Raw genomic sequence first — 19,382 nt, forward strand, 5'->3', positions numbered from 1 at the left:
CCCCTTGGCCAAGGTAGGCTATATTTAATATCCCTCTTAGCAGTGCTTTGTCTGCTCTCATATGAAGGTTCAGATGTTTTCTCTTGTGTCATTAGTAAGAGTCTAAACTCTGCTTTTATGATGTTCAAAATAATAAGTAAGAAAATAAGTAATTTCTTTATTCTAAAAGAAGGCAGCAGGTACTGTTTTTAAATAGAGATACTGCTGTAGGGTGGTCTTTTGATATTTAAAGTTTATTATCTAATGTTTAAGAGGGGTAGATATAGTTTCTTACTGCTGGATGGGGCTCATGTGAAATTTTGAATCTGTTACATTGTAACATTTTGAAGGTGCTACAATATAACAAGAGTTTTTAGTCCCTCCCTTTTGTTGGAAAAGTATTTTTTCAGGCTGGGTTTTGGCATGTCCAGAGTGAGTTGCCGATTTCTTACCTGCAAGCCTGGCGGGAGTGGATGGCACTTGGATACATTTGAGAATTGATTCCCCCAAGTCTTGTGCCTTTCATTTGTAGCAGCTTTCTTGCTCTTGAGTTGTAAATAGCGTAGTAATCACATTCTGTAGGTTTTTTCTGATTTAGTTTGGATATCTTACTTGTGTCTTCCTTGTCATTAGGCTTTGCCTGCCTGTGTACTGTGTATTTGAAGTTCAGGAAGCAATTCAGTATTTTCAATTTTCTGCCTTTTTTGGTAATGGAGTCTAATAAGATTTGAGAGAGGCCAAGTTTTTTTCCCACTTCAGAATTAGTATTGGAAGTGATGCTCAGAGCTCATCTTCAAGTCAAGGTCAATTATACTTACCCATTCAGAAAGAAAATATTGATCACCATTCTCAAACATCTTCAAGACAGAGGTTTAACAGTCTGCTCATGAAATTTCTCCTGCTCATGCTGGCCTTGATGATGATTTTTTTCACTAGTGTTTAGCCTCTATCATCTTTGTCACGGGAGTCATATCTGTTATAGCATTCATTATGAATATGGCAAAGAGATTTCTTCAAAAAAGGAGGGAAATACAGGCTGTATTTAGGTGCTGTTGTTCTCCAACCATTTATTTTCTCAAGCTGGCTATCTCCAATCCTTTCAAACTTACAAAAGAAGAAGAAAAACAAAGCAACTTTTACTTTCCACTCTCAAAAGATCTGATCAAGTCAGTCCACAAGCTTCTTGATGAGATACGCAAAACCAGGCTTGGTAATCCTACAGATGAATTCCTCAAGCAGCTCTGGAGGTTGTACATACCATATGTGTGTATACATAGTGGAATGTTTGCACTTTTGAGCAGGAAATTGAATGAGGTTTATTATCTGATTCACAAAAACCTTTCTTACAGAACTCCTGTCCAGCTGATTTTTTTTTTCATCCTGTAACAGGGCTTTTAATTATTTCTTTCTAGGCATGGTAACTTTCACTTGTCCCTATTCGATTGCATTTTTTGTTTTTGAAGTCAAGGCAGAATTTTATAGTAAAATCTCCTAGAGTAGTTCAAATTGGAGTGTCTCCAAGTGAGGTTTTGGGATAGCTTTCTTGATTACGTTTTTCAAGTGTTCTGAACTTGTACATTTAGAGCTAGCCAATGACAAGAGAAGGAGGGGACTATAGACTAATTAGTGCATAGTTGCCTGTGGTATGGCTTTGTTTTCTAATTCCTTTTGATTAATTGTATATTGTTCAACTCTGTTGTTGTGTTGTGATTTGCTAATGACAATGGTGTCACTCTTCCCAAACTGCTTCTAGAGTGTAGGAACATCTCATCTAATTGGCTTTGACTGCAGTGACCTTAGTCTCTGACATGCTCTCTAGCTTGTTGCAGTGCTGCTTTCCTGGAGCCAGGAACTGTTTTGCCTGAAGGAAGCCTGTGATTTATTTGAATAAATCCATGATTTTTGTGTCCTGTATTGCTACCGGGTTCTTGAATCCATGCAAATTGCAGGTTTTAAATACAGTTCAGAATTAAATTAACAATGTTTTGATTGTGTTACCTATATTTTGAAGGAAGTATAATGATGCTAATTTCCAATTTGTCTCTTTTGTGATAACTGAGTAAGTCAGTGTCAGCTTTCATTTCTTCTTGGTAGTACAACAGAAATATTTATTCCTTCTGTCAAAGCGATGCAAGGAGGGGAACCTTCAGATAAACTGCTACTTAAGGTGTTTGCTCCCTGGCTAGAATTAGAAAGCACTGGACGAGTTACTCTTTGAGCCTAGTGCTGCAAACAATAGTAGTAACACCAAAAAAAAAAGGAAAAAAAGAAAAGGGCATTGACTTCTGTGCAGATTTTTTCACTGGCACTTGACTGTTGGAACTGCAGTATCATTGAAACAAATAATGAAGCATGCATCATCAGAAAGTCATCTTTGGATGTTCTGTGAGAGGAAATGCCTCCTTTGTGATACAGAGGCACAGCCAGCTACAGCATTTTGGAAGAGTGTGCATAAGCAGAGGCTAATACTGTACAGCTAAAGTTCATGGTAAACTTCTTTACAGAACCTTTTAAAAATGAATAAGAGGAAGTGAGGTGTCTCAAGTTTAGCACAGATTTTTTCTTGGAAAAGTGTTAGAATCTTTCAGGAATGCAAGGATTATGACTATTTTCTTGTATGGAAAAAATGATAAGGACATTTTTGCTGCTGAGCCGTAAACAAAGTGATATACAAACTAAGGTTTGACCTACTACCAAATGAAGCTGTCAATGTCTGTGTTTTCTAATGTGTCTCAAATTCTCCTTCAAGTTTGAGGAAAATTGCTTATTTATGAGCTGTTTAATTTCAAGGAAACTCACAAGTGTTATTTGCTAGAACTATTTTTCCCCCTCCACTCCTGAGGTCTGCTTGGGATGTACTTACTGTTCTGCACCAAGGATCTGTGGTTTGAGACTGAGAGAGGGGAGGTACAGGCTTCTTAGTGGATCTCCGTTAGAAAAGACCCACCAAGAAATGGCTTAATGGAATAGCTGTTTTGAGAAGATAGAATGAAAAGATAAATAAATATAATGAGAAAATCTCCCATCTCTTCAGATCCCAGAAATACCACTTTTGTACATTAACTAGACCTGGGGTACATTTTCCCACAGTGCAATGCACTGATGCTGTCCATAGAGTTGTTCTGACCATTTTGGTCATTTGAGCGATTTGTTTTTCTATCTTCATAAAAGACTGAGTTATAAAGCCATTTGTTGTCAGGCCTTTCTTAGTGATATCTCAAAAAAACCCCAAAACTGTGCGAGTTCCCTCTGTGCCTCACACTCTCCCTGTGCCCCTCTATCACTCTCTTTCACTCCCCTCACAGTACAGGACCTATACCTGCTTTTATCTTAGGGTTTTATTACATTTTTATTCTCAGGTGTTTTTATTTCAAATTACCTGGATATTTTGTATAACAGGGTTTGTGATAATGTTAGTTGCTGAAAGTCAGTCAGATAATTTCTCAGAAAAAATCACATTAAGGCCTGTGCTTGGATTTGCCTCTTGATTTGAATCCTACTAATTTGACTTCTTGTAACTTCTGGAACTGCAAACAGCTCTTCTCACCCTCCCTCCCCCAGCATTATGTAAAGTTAAACATTCTTTCTCAGTGACTTAGAGCACAAGTTGAAGGAGGAGCAGCTGAGGGAGCTGGGGTTGATTAGTCTGGAAAAAAGGACGCTCAGGGATAACCTTATGGTTCTGGACAGCTACCCAAGAGAACATTGTAGTGAGGTGTGGGTTGGCCTCTTCTCCAAAGTAACAAGTGACAGCATGAGAGGAAATGGCCTCAAGCTGCTCAAGGAGACGTTTGATATTAGGAAAAAAGTTTTCATAGAAAGGGCTGCCAAACATTGGAACAGGCTGCTCAGGGTAGTGGTGGAGTCTCTCTCCCTGGAGGTACTTAAAAGATGTGCAGATGTGGCTTTTAGAGACGTGGTTTAGTGGTGGACTTGGCAGTTAATGGTTGGACCTGAGGATCTTAGCACTCTTTGGTTCTATGACTTCTCTGTAAATGACAGAATTGATGTATGTCTATCTGTAGTGGTGAATTATGGGCAACCTCCTTGAATGATTTCAAACTTCCATCAATACATTGTGTCCAGTGAAAATTTTGGACTTTGCTCTTTTGTCTGTTGACTTGATCAGTGTTTTAATTCTATGTTTGATGAAATAATGTGGAGAGCTCCTTAGTTAGGAGGACTCAGAGAAATTAGTTTAATTTTCAGATGTTGCATTTTAAAAGGAAGTTTAGGCACTCTGTACAGATGAAGTAGTGTAGGCCTTCACTTGACATGGTAGAATATTTTCTGTTATAAGCATATTTGGATTGTGGAAAGTGTCATAATGTTAGGATTTTTGGTTTCTATTGAGGTATCCTTTGTTAATTGCCTTTTAAAACCCATCCCCCCATATAGTTTTTACCTTTGATGCCATTTACAACTGCAGTGTTTCTGTAGTTCTGGTTTGCATTTGCCCTGAAAAAAATTAGTAGTACTAAAGCAAGTATTCCTCTACAATTTCACTGATTTCAGGTCCTGCATAAATACTGTCATAATTGCATAGCAGTTTTAAGTGCAAACCTGTCTTGTGAGTTGAATTTAGCTGTATGCCTGTCCAAACTTTCTTCTTTTGTTGTCTGTGACAATTTTAGGTGGAGAACTTCATTTCCTTCAGATTGGAGGGACCTGTGATGACATCGATGAAGCTGATATACTTGTAGATGGATCCCTCACCAAAAGTGTAGACCAGTCATCAGAAGGCACCAAGCCATTATCCAACCCTTCTAGTCCAGGCATTACAGGTAAATTGCACATGTGTACGTGGATCAAAATACTTTTGTCATTTTTGAAAGCTGCATCTGAACATGACTTGCAATTATTTAATAGCATACTGCTTGATAATTTTTTTGCTGGTCAAATTTAGAGTTCTGTAGTTGCTGTATGTCTGTCATTACAGCAGTTCCTGATTAAAAAAAAAAAAAACAAAACAGTGAATTTTTCCAGCCTCTAAGTGTGATTCTAAGTGTGGCAGACTGTATTTGTGTGACCCTGATTTTATTCCTCAAGAGTCAGTCGAAAGAAGGAAGATGAGCTTTTTGTTGTAAGTTTATTTGTAAGCAGCATTACAGCAGTTGCTTTGGGGTCTGAATTTCACCTGTTCCTCCTCTTTTTCACCAAAGAGGCCATTCCTAAAGTTTAAAGATGACTAGAAAATAAAGTGTTGTACATATGTGAGGGGGGGAAAGTCTATGGCTTTCTTCTGCACCCTTCTTTTGCTAATGGCAAATAAAGCAAAAAAGAATACAGATGTCAAAGATGTTCTTCAATGGATGCATTCCCTGTATAGTAGCTTATCAGCAGAGAAGTGAATTTCAAGGAAATGGTAACTCACTATCCTGATGAGTCAAATAGATGATTATTATTGTTTAAATTCTGCCAGTACTATAAAAGGATTTTTTTCCTTTTTTTTTTTAATCTTGTTCCCATCCAGCCTTCAAAATAGCCTTGATTATGACTTATTGGAATAAGAAATTGATTTATTCATGTATAGGCTTCAAAGTAGCTGTATCTTTAGGTTGTTCACAAGCTGCAGGTCCTTCTTTAAGTAGTCATATAATTTAGACATTGTAGTATTGCTTGATTTTGTTCTGTAATGGTTTCCAAGGAGTTGTTAGGTATGCAGGAATGATCAGATGAACTGAGAACTATTTTGCTGTGGTGTAAAACGGAGTCACTAAAAGCTCTGAGAGAAGCTTAATAGTCATAAGAAGCCAGTGCTGAAATGAGGGGTCTGGGTGGGAGTTGTTGCAAATGGCTGCAGAACTCTTGAGGATACTGAAGTCAATAATACAGGACTCTTAGCATATATGAGAATGATTGATTGTTAGGGCTTTGTAAACCTCTTCAGTACTGAGGTTGTCAGTACTTGTATGGATCATGATCAGGATTTGATTTATAATATCAGTGTTGCTTCTCTTTTGGTGTTACATACTAAAAAATAGAAAAAGTGTTTTTTTCCACTTCTGTTTTAGCATGTTTTTCAGACAGAGACACAGCTCAAGAGAAAGGCTTCTGTTTGGGGAAATGAAGTCCTGCAACAAGCAGAAGCTTCTAGTCATATACGTTGTTCCTTTATTTTGTAGTCTTTGTGTGTTTATTTTTCTCCATTGCTTACATTCTAGAATGTGTTTCTTGCATTTTATTTTCTAGCCTGAATTTGCAACTTAGATGCATATTAAATTTTACTGTCTTAAGAGAAAATAAGTTAATCTTATAGCAATCTTAGACTAGTGTTTCCTTTTAAGGAACAGAGGATTTTTTGAGGTGAAGTAATCTGAAATAAGGCCTTTTTTCAAAGTGAATTAAAAAAAAATATTCGTCTTCCTGAACAGTTTAAAGCCTGTTTTCAAGTTTGGTGTTAGAACTTTGTCTTGTTATAACACTTGGTTAGAATATAATAAAAGTTTTGTAATTTTAAAAAGAAGCCAAGTATACTTGACAGGAGTGGAAAGTTAAGTCCTTAATTTTTCAGTTTTGGGCATTGATTTACATGTATGTGGTTGCTGTGAATACTCTGAATTTGGGTTTGTTTCTGTTGGAGGAGGAAGGAGAATGAAGCAGAAAAATCCAGTCTGCTCAAAGATAGGCTTGTTGTACAGTTTGAGCAATGATCTCACTTCTCATTGCAGTGTCATCCAGCTAATGAGGTTCACATTTGGCACTTAGGAAAGTGAAGGTCTTTGCTGTATTATTGAAATTCAATTTCTAAAGCATTTCTAATTTCTTTAGCATTTTCCTGTATCTGAAATTGAAAAGTAGAAATTATAGTTGCAATGAGAGTGAATTTATTACCTGTCCAAGTGTCTCACCTCCAAGTCAACCTGGATTGCTTTTCAAGATATTCTCTAGGTTCAGGCTTTGCAGTGAGAGTGGTATTTGTGTTGGTGTATTATTATCTCCTCACCCTGAGTGGTGACAGCCGTAGTCAGGTAGCAAACTTTGTCCTTTTGAAAAGCATGATTTCTCTACAAGTAAAAGATTTTCCTTCAAAACCCCTTTTTTAGGAGAAAATGCTCAAAATACTAGAAAATATACATTGTACATGTCTTATTTTCCCCCAAGTTTGGTAGGTGGGAGTTTGTTGGTTGGTTGGGTTTTGTTTGGGGTTTTCTTGTTTTGGTTTGGAGGTTTTTTTGGTCTGTTTTTGGTTTGGTTTGGGGTTTTTGGCTTGGTTGGGGGTTTTGTATGTCTGAGGAAATCTGATTATCAATTTTTGGTCTCTATTGTGGTTCCTTTAGGTGTTTAACTTCCTGAGATATTTTTATTTTCAATACTTCCATTAATACTCTTGTTTCCTTGGTACAAGGCCTAAATATAAAGACAAGACAAAATAATTATCAAGGCCCAGTCTCTTTTAAGTGCTTAACATAAATCATGTTTGTTTTTCACTTACCCCTCTTTTAAGGTGAATTGAAAGTACCTATTAAAACTACAGTGTTCTACTAGTCCATCATAAAACAAGTCAATATTGATAATCAGAGGCCAAAGTAATGTTTTAAACAGTGATAAAAATGCACAGTAATTCTTTACATCTGTTTTCATGAAATATTTTTTTTTTCATCTGAGTCAGTAGGGATATTAAAAAAATGTTTAATCAGCTTTACATCTTCAAAGTATAGCTGGCTAATTACTTATTCCTGATGCCTCTGGCTGAATTCCAGACGGCATGCTCAGAGCTCTCAGTATTTAGAAAATTTATTCTAAGTGAACTGCCTTCAAAGGATACAAGCTTCAAGGCTGGGATGTTTGGTTGCTTGTGTTGGGATTTTTTGTAGTTGTTTTTTGTTGTTGTTTGTTTAGGGTGGTACTTTGGGCGGGGGGGTGGGGATTTTATTGTTTTTCTTTTTTAACTAAAAAGCCTTCATATGACTTGTAGTTCATTTTGCCTATAGTAGTTCTGATGTATTTCAAACTATTTTTAATAGGATGTTCTGAAAAAATATCTATGTAGTAATGAATGTATGTGCTGTAATTATTCAGGAGTTGATCTTTTGGTGGACCAGCCATTCTCCCTTGAGACACTGACATCCCTTGTGGAACTGACCCGTTTTGAGACCTTGACACCACGGTTTTCAGCCACTGTCCCTCCCTGTTGGGTGGAAGTCCAGCAGGAGCAGCAGCAAAGGCGGCACCCTCAGCATCTGCACCAGCAGCACCACGGGGATGCAGCTCAGCACACTCGGACTTGGAAGCTACAGACAGACAGGTATGGAGGGGAACAGTCCATGAGAAATTGTGTGCATTGCTTAACTGGATGGTGTAGCTGTACCTACATTTGTAACCACAAATTTAATGCAATTTAATTGCTTTTAACTAGTGTGCAAGTTAAAGAACGTGTTTTTGCAAAGATAATCCCCATTTGGCAGTTTGCATTATAGGTGTTGGTGAGATTGGCAGAGGCATTTTAGTGGACCTTGAAACAAATTGAAAAGTCAGGTTTTGAATTGGTGGAGTTTTATTTGCCAAATATGGTCATTACATTACATAAATAGACAAGCACATTTGCCAGAATTAGAGATACTCTTAACAGTTTCTGTAAAAGTCTGATTCACCCTTCTTATGTATACACACATTTTTAGTACATTATTTAATCAGAAAATGCAAACTGTGGATGCCAGTGTGACTAATTAGTTGTCCTAAATTAAATCATATTGTAATTTACTTTAAAATATGAAGGTAGAATCTGGTTTTATGTCTATTCAAGTTACATCTTTATATATGAAACATTAAAGCCCCTCCAGAGCCCTAGTAGTGCTAAAGTTTAGGCAGTATTTTCATTGAAATGAGCTGCACCAACATGGTATGTGTAGCAGGACTTAGTTTTTCACACATGACATGAGAACTTGGAATTCCTCTGGTCTCCTAAATATGACTTCAGCAGTGTTGCAGTCCCCTTGAAGGATTGCTTAAAACCTACCTGAAGTAGCTTTGCATAGTTTTTTTTTTTTGTGAAAAATGCTTGGAGAAACACAATATAGATAGAAATTGTTTTATTAAGGGGCATGCATAAGATACTACAGGATTTTTAGGTCAGACTGTTACACATCTGTTCCATGGATGTGTAACATTTGGGTTGTCATGTAGACTTGAAATAGCCATAGAGTGAAAATAATGAAATGGCCAAAGGGTGCTAGGGAAGCTAGAGGTCATGTGTGGGGCAAAAATAGCATGTCATATAAACAGCTGAAAGGTAGCATGTGATCATGAAGCATTGCAGGTGGGAAAACATGTAATAGATGGAGGCGTTCCCAGGGCTGACACAGAACAGGAGTTGGACTTGCTTTAAATAAATATTCATAAGCTACAGTTGAAAACTTCCAATGCATTATAGGCTTTAAAGCCTTTATTTATCTTGTGGTTTTGCATTGTGTAAGTCAAATATTCTGTATGTAGCAAGTGGAAGGGAGGTGGCTTCTTGCAAAATAATTTCCAGTTAAAACTATTGATTGTCCAAATGTGTTCAGCAGCAGTTGAAAAGTAAAAAGCTACCAATATGAAGTTACAAGGAAGCAAGCAGTGAAGGTGATAGCTGTTAATTGGAAAGGGCTAAATGGAAAATTAGCTTATGAATATTGTTTCTTTAGAGGAAAAGAATTATGCTTGCTGCTAAATAAAACAGGGTTGTAAAAAGGAAAAGTTAGAAGTTTTGGTTTGGTACTAGAAATCTTTGACAGTTACTATATGACTCATGATGGATGAAAATTATTAAATTACAGTCCCTTTGTTCTTAGGGTAGAGTCTTAAGATTGAAAGCCATGTTAGCTCTTAAGTAAAAGTTACCTGGGAAGAATAACTGATGGATTTCTCGATTATTTTTTTGGTCTTTAATATAAGGTTCCTTTTATCTCCTTTTTGAGTGTCTCATATTGATGCCTATCACAATGTGTGGTTACAGTGTTAGATGGATGAGTAATGCAATTTGATATGGTAATTCTTTTGTTTCTCAAATAGATAGAAAGAGATAATCCTATAACTCTATTTTAGAAAATGGCATTATATTACGATCCTAATTTGTTATTTTAAAAAGACTGTGCACAAAGGAAAAAGAAAAGCAGAGTCTGATTTACCTTGCGAATTATCTGAGTATCAGTGTTGTCCCCTCAGGTGTAATGTAAGTGAGATGTTAAATGAGGTTAATTCTTTTAAAATAGATGTACATGAATTCCTAATATGAAAGGATAAAACAGTGACATCTGAGTTGCCTGGCTTTATCTCAAATTTATGTAGGATGTATTCATCTTACAGAGACTTATTTGAAAATATATGAAAGAAGGAAGAGCTAGATAGTGATGTGCAGTTGTGGTGGAAGGTCAGACAGTGAGAAGTTCTAGAAAAGGAAGGAAAAATGTGTTGGAAAATATCTTGTAGTTGAGAATAACAGTATATTGGTGCTTAGAACACAGTATGGATTGTATGTTTTTCTTTAGAAAGATGGTATAGATTTAGAAGGGTTTCAAACATAGACGAGTTGCTAAAAGACTTTGCATTGGGTTATCTGTTTAGGATAGATATGCTAATATATGAGAAAATAACAAGGAAGTAAATTAATTTGTTTGCTACTTTGAAACTTTGCACATCAATAAAGGATGTACTTAAAGCAACCTATGAGATATTAAAAGAAAACTTTAAAGGGGAGTTTTTTAACTAATTACAGAATTAGATTGTGACATTTATTGTCAGAGGTGTAAGAAGACCTCTTAACTGCTGGATTAATGTGAGACCTTCAGGGAGATTATTTATTCCATATGTGCCTATTGAGCATCTGCTGCTCAATTCTGTCAAAAATATATTTCTGGGGTAGACAAATAACAGTTGTAATTCACTATGGCTGTGTGCATTGTATGCAACACATAGATTACAAAAGACTGCTGCAGACAAAGTGGTTTATTATTCATTTCTGGGCTTGTACCAGATCCTTAACTAAAACTGGATGAGCAGAATATTACTTTGTGTTTCAGAAGTCTGGCTCCTTTGAGTATCTTACGTAGTCCATGCTTTGTATTACATGAAAAACCACCCCCAAATCTCTCTCTGTTTGGCAGGATTGGATTATGTGTTCTCCAGGCTAGAGGAAAGGCATGAGTGATTCTAAATATTTAGTGTTACAGTTGCTAACTGAGGCTTTAGGGGTTTTTCCCCCCAGAGCAGTGGGATAAATTTTCATTATATTTATTTACCTGTGTTCTTTGTACAGTTAGCTGAAAATTCTTCACTGTTCCTTCTTGAATTATAACCACAAATTCTCTTGCTTCTATCCATCTTTCCTCCCAAAAGGTCTGCTTTTCTATGCTGCTAGCTCTGGAAAGCTGGCATGCCATTTCATTACTCATACCTGAAATCTCTTTTAAGTTGTCTAACATATGCCTGAAGGAGATCTGGCCATCAGGGATATTACCATAAAGAAATGCATTTGCACCGTTCCTTAATCTATTTTAAATGGTTTTCTGCACAATACTTTATGTGTAGCATGCTACTGAAGTTAAAATAGCTATTTGGGAATTAGATGTTAGAAAGATGTCTCAAAAATATTTATAGCAGTGTACTCAGTTTCTTAGTGTACTCAGTTATACAGCCAAATAAGTATGTTAAAGTTACATTTTAAAAAATTATTTACTGTTAAATTAAGGAGATCAAGAAGTTCAGTTAGTTTTTAACATGTACACAAACAGGACAATTGACACATAATTAGTTTTACTTTCATTGCTCTTCGGTTTGAACTATTTTTTGCAAACCTCAAAAGTGTATCAAACTATGGAATGGATCATCAAGGGGTACTTGTCTCAAGTTTACACTTTCAGTGTAAACCAAACTTGTCTTCAAAACAAAAATGTGACTTTATAAAAGAAAGTTGCACCCTTTTGCACAGCACAGGCTTCTGAGTGTGCACCTGGTAAGAAGCACTTTTCATCCTGTATGAATTATCAAATGTGCTTTAAAAATACTTGGAAAATAGTGTTTTGAGTCTCCTGTATGTTGATTTTTTACCACTGGAAAGTGACATTAAGCAATAAGCAATGGATAAGGGCAACTTGAAAGAGATTACAAAGTAGTTACCTCTGATCATGCTTTCATACACTTCACTAATTGATAGATCTTATTTTAGTGCTGTTTTTGGTTTTTTATTCTTGTACTTCTTTTTCATGGAAGCAAATAACTGTTATTTACAATAATATGGAAACTGTACTGAGATAAACGTAATGGGGAATCTTTCCACTTCTGCTTTCATGTGAACATTGCTTCTCCCCATCATATCAATTGTCATTTTAACATCATCTTCACAAAATTAATGTGGTTATCTTGAAAGCTTTAAAGTTTGAAAGGCTTCCTCAGAAATTCATATGGACGTTAACTAACGCAAAATAAGTTTCTTTTCTTATTAAGAGAGTGTGCATAGATGCAGAATAGACTCTGTGATGGGAATTTTCTCTGTACACTGGATCATTGTCTTCTTTTTTCCTGACAGCAACAGCTGGGATGAGCATGTCTTTGAACTAGTTCTACCAAAAGCCTGTATGGTTGGACATGTGGACTTCAAATTTGTTTTGAATTCAAACATCACAAACATTCCCCAGATTCAAGTGACTTTACTGAAAAATAAAGCTCCAGGCTTAGGGAAAGTCAATGGTAAGAAAAAACTAGGATATCTTTCAGAACATTATTTCTTTTCTCAAACTCAGTATTCTCTGTGATGGATATCAGAAAAAATTGCTTGTAATTGTGTAAGTATTTCACTTTTACTGATTTATTCTGTTTCCTGGTATCATGGAGTCTTTTCAGTTTTCATGCTTGAATGTAAATAGGGGAGACAAACTTGGTAAACAGCTTCAAAATCTTGTCATTTATGCAAATAAAAGTACATAGCTCAAAAAGACTGAACTCAGTTATAATTCTGTACTGCATTAATCCTACAGTCATTAAAAATAAGTTGTCAATTGTAAATCATCCTAGAGATTGACTGATTAAGCAAATGGTGCTCTTTTAAGGTCTCGATGTAGTAAAAAAAAAAATACTAAATTATTCCAAGTCACAGAAGGAGATTATTTGCCAGTGAGAAAATAGCAAGGCTTTTCTTGATGGAAGTAAAAAATCCCATGGGTTCCTTGGGAATTCTCTCATCATTTGGCTCATTGACTAAGCTGTGTGAAAGCTGCAGTAGGATTTCACATTTTATTCGTGCAGCTTTGACAGAGGAGACCAAAGTTAGGAATGCTCTTCCCTTGGGAAGACTCCTGGCTGGACTGTGCATCTTACTAGCTCTCAGGGAACCTGTGAGGGGGTAGCATAAATTGAAAAGTCAATTCTTTGATGTGGAAGTGCCTCCACTGGGATTTCCCTGTGGTGAGAGCATTTCTTTCATGTCCTGCTGCCGTGTCTGCTGGACGTGGAAGGTATTACATACTGCACCTCCTTTTATTGAGGCATTAATTGTTTATCTTTTTCTGGCCCCCTCTTTTTCAAAAGCTTTTGGGAACTGGCTACTTCAGAGAAGTCTTGCTGTCAGATATTATTAAATTGCTTGCTGGATATAAATTGTGTTGAGAAGAACAGCAAGCATGATCATAAAAGGCCTTTTTCCCTCCTTTTCCTATTTTTTTCAATTGCCTAAGACCATCCCACTTCAACACAAGAGTAACAGTAAATTTCAAAAAGGAGTATAGGCATTTCAAAGATCATTAACAGGCTTTCATAAAAGCTCACTGTGTAGCATCCTGCAGTGTTTAATAATAAAAAATGTGTACTGGAGATGCTCTCTTAAATACTGTAAACTGCTTGTAACCCAAGAACAAAATATTCTAGCTTAGTAATATTGTTTGAGAAACTCCTATTCTTTTAGGGTGTGAGATGCTTTAGATTTAACAGAAGTGCTAGCTGTGACTGCAGGACAGCAGTCAACAGATGTTCTTTCAGTTTCTTCATTTTTGTTAATTCTTGCTGTAAAACCTGAATTTTAACATGGAGTAAAAATTTGTTCTGTCAAAGAAAAAAATAGAACAGATTGTCCATGTTTCTCTCCTGAATGGAACCTCTGTTTTCAGCATGATTTCAGTCCATTTGTAGATCTGGATGTCAGAATTAATCTGAAAATCTTCACCTATGGAACAAAACAATAGAAGAAAAGCTAAACTCTTTTCCTTAATGCTTCAATTTTAAACACTTCTGAACAAACAGTTCCATGAGTTAGTAATTCCTTGGAGACATTTGATTTAGCTGTGAAATAAATTGCCAGAGCTCTCTGTGAATGCTTTTCAGCAGAGCATACTGATCAGAAGACATGACAGAGCTCTTCCAGAAAATGACATTTCACTTCCTTGCATGTAATATACTGGAATTTGCTTTTTTATGTTACAAGGAGGAAAAGGCATCAATAGGGGGTCAGGAAGTCTGGAAAGGTCTGGGGAGAGTGAGAGCACCTGCAAGGCAGCCTTGGCAAAGTCTTTTTTCTTTTTAATTCGTAGGATTGGAGATCCACAGCTAACCAACATCTTCTCCAAGTGTAACTGCATTGCAGTTGTTTCCTTCCCATTTTCAGTTTCTTGAGTTTTGGAAAAGGACTTTAGTGACATTTGCCTTTTTTCTTTGCACTATTGAATAAAATAATAGGGCACTAATGATTTCATTATAAGGGAAGACAAAGTTAGGTAATTTATATCTGTGATAGATCTTAACCAAGGGAGAAGTAATACAATGTTTGGCTCTTACAAATGTATAAAAACCTCAGACTGAAATTCGATTAACTTCCCCTCCAACTTCTGTCCTTCCAGATGGGGAGAGAAAGGAACTAAAATTTTAAGATAATGAGACATAGGGAAGATGTGCAGGGCAGAATTTATTCAGTCATTTTTTTGTATGACAGGAGCCCTGGAAATAGTTAAATATGTAGTGTGTAATAATGGGAAGGCCAGAGGCATAATTCTTGTGGTTGGGAATTAATGGTTTTGGTCTGGCAGTTAATTCACTGTATATGCTTCTTGTTAATTTGCTTGCATGTCCTCTTCATTTATAATTCATGTGATCCATTTAATTGGAAAAAGGGCTGTGTTTAAGTATTACCAAAATAATGTTTGATGTTCAGCAGGAGCAATCCAGTTATTTTATGTTTAAATTATCAAACCTTCAGTACTGGAATCTAATTGCTTAGGAGTAATCTGCAGTTGATTATTAGGGAAAAGAATTTGGGCAGTGTTAAAACAAAACAGGTTCTTTACAGGTCATTCAGAAATACTGGTTTTTTAACTATTTTCTGCAACTTCAATCCATATGAAAAACATGTGTTTGTGTACTTGTGGATTTGTATTAAAAATATTGCTGTGGGCAGAAAGTTGATAATTTTGCTATGAAAACTACCACTTCTGTTTTTCCTGAGCCTTGAGCAGTGTTTGAAATCATGCTAATATTTTTATTTCCAGAAGCAGCAGTAGATAGACAGATTGCATTTCCTTTATCTCCAGCTCATAATATAGAAGTGGAGAGAAATGGAAAACCAGGACTGGCAGAATTCAGTGAAGAAATGCAGTATATGGATGTAGAGGAACCACAATGTAAGTTTTATTGATCTTGTTATAGTTCACTTAAAATAGGACCTTGCTTTTTTCTTGTTTAAAATGATAGATTTGAATTCCTCTGCAAAAATTTCTCAGACATTAAAATAGACTAATTTCTCAGCTGTCTTCAGAGGTTTTTTTTCTCTCTTATCTGTTTGCCATATTGGTTGAAAATTTAACAAAAACGCACCAGAAATGTCCTAAACTACTGGAGAGGTTTGGTGCTTACAAGCAGATTAATGTTTATTTGAGTTTAGAAATCAAGTAGATTGACGTGGCACCTTTCTAATTTAAATTGCTAGCCTGTTTCAGCAGTATTTTACTTTGTTTCTTTGGCTAATTTTAGTATAATTTTTCTTTGCATACCTGGCTTTTGTAGACATTGCTGCAATAAACTGATAAGGAACAGAACATAAAGAATTCATAACTAGGCCACATCACACTGTGCCTGTTTCTATAACTTTGTTGTTAACTAGCACTCTTCCACAAAATATCTTAGACTGTGTGAAAGCATTGAGTGGGTCTGGGTGAGGAGAGCTGCAGACTAAAATTTAACAGTTGGAGTGACTCAGTTCTAGAGCGATGGTTCTTTTTCTTGGTCCTTTCAACAGTCTTACTTTACACCTGCTTTTCTCTCATGGAATCAGCCTTGTCTAGAACATGACTGTCAAGGTCCTTTCCAACCCAAACCATTCTATGATCCTATGACTCCAAGGGAGGAGGGGTTAGAAAGGATGAAAGGAAGGATCAAGGGGTGATAAAAGTGCTGAAAGGATGTGTTTGATGCTGAGAAAGGAGCAGCAGATGAGTGAAGATGATTTCAGTAATTTGTATATCCTCTAGAAGAAACAAAGCCATCCTTGTTTTAAATTTATTATTTGTTTTGTTTTTAAACAGTGTTGTCCTGCTTCAGTAATGACCCAGTAAGGATTGTGGCTCTGTATATATTGGTTCTTTATTTCATCAGTTGTATATTTTTGTGGCTTTTATAAGCCAGTCAAGGTAGATATTAATCCATATAATGCAACTGAAAATGGTTTTAAATTGTCATTTACCTTAATTGATTTCACTGGAAAATGTCTAAAAGTGAACTTCAAGTCTTTTTTTGTGTAAAGTTATATGAATTTAGTGATCAGAGTTTGACATGGTGCATTTTTAATCCATACAAATGATCAGATTTTATGACTTAATTATGGCTAATTCAGATCCATGTTACTTATGTTTTTCTAAGGTCTTAGATTGTGTCCATTTCTGGAGGAACACAAAGAAGATATACTTTGTGGTCCAGTAATTCAGATCCATGTTACTTATGTTTTTCTAAGGTCTTAGATTGTGTCCATTTCTGGAGGAACACAAAGAAGATATACTTTGTGGTCCAGTATGGCTGGCTACTGGACTTGATCTATCAGGACATGCTGGAATGTTGACACTAACAAGTCCAAAGCTTGTTAAAGGTAAAGCAGTTTATTATGCTATTTGCATGAAGCCTGTGTGACTGAAGTGCATCTCATACTTCTGTAGTCAGACATAGGTTTGTTATTTATTTATACATTGACAAATTCTGAACTGTATAACACCATAGTGAGTTGCTGTTTCAAATGGATGGTAAACTACTGTAATTAACATGGTTTATCTGTTCTGTTTACAACTTGCAATCTGTTTAAACTGTGCAAATTCTCCCTCCCTCCTTTTTTTTTCTCTACTTTTAGGCATGGCTGGTGGCAAGTACCGTTCATTTTTAATTCATGTCAAAGCAGTGAATGACAGAGGAACAGAAGAAATCTGCAATGGTGGCATTAGACCAGTGGTTAGAATACCTCCTCTAAAACCTCAGACAAACAAGGGCCATTCACTTGCTTCATTGTTGGCAAAAGTTGCAGCAGGCAAGGTAATGAATATCCAAGGAAGATAAGTTGGGTAGTTGTAGACTTGGTATGATTCATGTCATCTGAAAATGAAGCAGCTGTTAGCAGAATTAAGATCCATTAAAATCTGCTTTCTAAAGAGGTGACACTGTGTTGACACCTTCAAGAATTAGAGTTCAACATTTCTAAGTTGTTTCTTTTGTGCAGATTGCAAAGGTCTGTTCTGCCACTTTCACATTCTGAACACTTGTTTTTGAAACTTCTGTTCCCTTGAGTATTTTCAGTTGTTGATAGGTCTTATTCTTCTGTGAAGATGTGTGTGTGTGCATGTGTATTGTTCTATATTAAAGCAATTAGTGAATAAAAATAGTTTATTTTGGAATAATGGTCAAACTAAGAGATTTTAGCAAACTGCTTGCATTTCACTGAACAAGGTATAAAAATAAATCAGAACCAATGTGATTTATGAATGTTATTTTTCCCAAAAATATAAGGAAAAGCCATCTAGCAAAATTGAAGCCACTACTTCTTCAAGAAAATCAGATAATCTGCGAGGCTGTGACTTACTTCAAGAAGTCTCTGTAACAATTCGAAGATTTAAAAAAACTTCAATTTCAAAGGAAAGGTTAGTAGGTATTTTTTAATTCTGAAAACATATTAGCTTTAGTTATGCTTCTCATCAAGAGCTTAGTTCTTGAAATAGCTCAGGTCAAGATGCTGTTTAAAGTTATTTCATAAGCTTATTTTTGTATGGAAAATCCTGTAAATTTCAAGTAAGAGGGCACTAGGCTGTGAAAGCTGTGGTAGAATAACACTATGCATGAAATTTTATGTTGAGTGAGTTTTTTTTGCCTGACTTCAAAAGGCAAATGTAAATAAGTTTTCTTGGTAAAACTAATTTTTTTCAAGGGAAGCATCTTCTCTTTCTATTTCCACATTGCCTTGTTTTGTACAGCAGAAAGTATATTATTTGTCAAAAAGTTTAGAATCAAATTTAGCTAACAAAGAAGTGGTTGAAGTCTTTGGTTTGGTACTGCAGACCTAGATACAGGTAATACAATATTGAAAGTGTATTACCAGCTGTCACCCTGCAGTGGTGGCATTCACTGTAATGGGCTTAAAGAGGTTGACGAGGCTGCAAAGAGGTATGTGCGAACAGTTGATAAGAGTTTTGTAGATGGTGAAAGTTTGTTTAGGTTTAGAAGTTGCCAGGCAAGTTACTGGGGGGGAAACTTCATAGAGGTTTGCTGGATCTGTTGTAATGCAGGAAGTTCTGTGAGCAGAAAGTAGGATGATTGGGAATGTGTGCACAGAACGTAGTGCATATGCTTGTGTACTGCTTTTACTTTCATCTAGGACTCTTTTTTTTTGCTACTCCTAAGACAGGATACAAAGCTGGAGAGTGGCCATATTGGTTAATTGTGGTTTTCTTTCCTTCCCCTCCTCCCCAGAGTTCAGCGGTGTGCCATGTTACAGTTTTCAGAGTTCCACGAGAAGCTGCTCACCACTCTTTGCAAGAAGACAGAGGATGGTCTGACTACAGAACATGCTCAGAGTCTTGTACTAGACACACTTTGTTGGTTGGCTGGAGTGTATTCAAATGGCCCTGGCAGGTAAGGGAGGAATTCTGTTCAAATTATCATGGCTGTTTCTCAGTATCAGTTTGGTTTAAAAAAAAATAGGTTTATGTTATTTTCTAAAGTATGTAACTTGTTTTCACAGCTCAAAGGAAGGAAATGACAGTTTGCTTTCTAAAACACGTAAATGTGTCTCTGATATTATACGTGTTTGCTTCTTTGAAGCTGGGCGGAGCATAGCTCACAAATGTGCACGATTTCTTGCACTATGCATCAGGTCAGTGCTAATTATTTGCATCTATTTGTTTTTGTTTATTTCTGTTTTACATGTATTTCGGGGATTTGCATGCATTCTGAACTGAGCGTTTTGTTTGTTG

General features: G+C 36.2%; 1 protein-coding gene across 2 annotated transcripts in view; it reads left to right on the top strand.

The window, feature by feature from the left end:
• Positions 1 to 19,382, top strand: part of BIRC6 (baculoviral IAP repeat containing 6) — a 176,040-nt gene that overhangs the window by 31,608 nt on the left and 125,050 nt on the right. For both annotated transcript variants that reach the window (XM_066546647.1, XM_066546648.1), the window contains exons 11-19: positions 4,614 to 4,763; positions 8,002 to 8,227; positions 12,485 to 12,645; positions 15,429 to 15,560; positions 16,886 to 17,017; positions 17,273 to 17,451; positions 17,923 to 18,053; positions 18,880 to 19,041; positions 19,151 to 19,282. In XM_066546647.1, the coding sequence (XP_066402744.1) occupies positions 4,614 to 4,763; positions 8,002 to 8,227; positions 12,485 to 12,645; positions 15,429 to 15,560; positions 16,886 to 17,017; positions 17,273 to 17,451; positions 17,923 to 18,053; positions 18,880 to 19,041; positions 19,151 to 19,282 (1,405 nt within the window). The remainder of the gene's footprint in view (positions 1 to 4,613; positions 4,764 to 8,001; positions 8,228 to 12,484; positions 12,646 to 15,428; positions 15,561 to 16,885; positions 17,018 to 17,272; positions 17,452 to 17,922; positions 18,054 to 18,879; positions 19,042 to 19,150; positions 19,283 to 19,382) is intronic.

This window comes from Molothrus aeneus, chromosome 3, assembly GCF_037042795.1.
Source record: "Molothrus aeneus isolate 106 chromosome 3, BPBGC_Maene_1.0, whole genome shotgun sequence".
In the NCBI taxonomy this organism is placed as follows: domain Eukaryota; kingdom Metazoa; phylum Chordata; class Aves; order Passeriformes; family Icteridae; genus Molothrus; species Molothrus aeneus.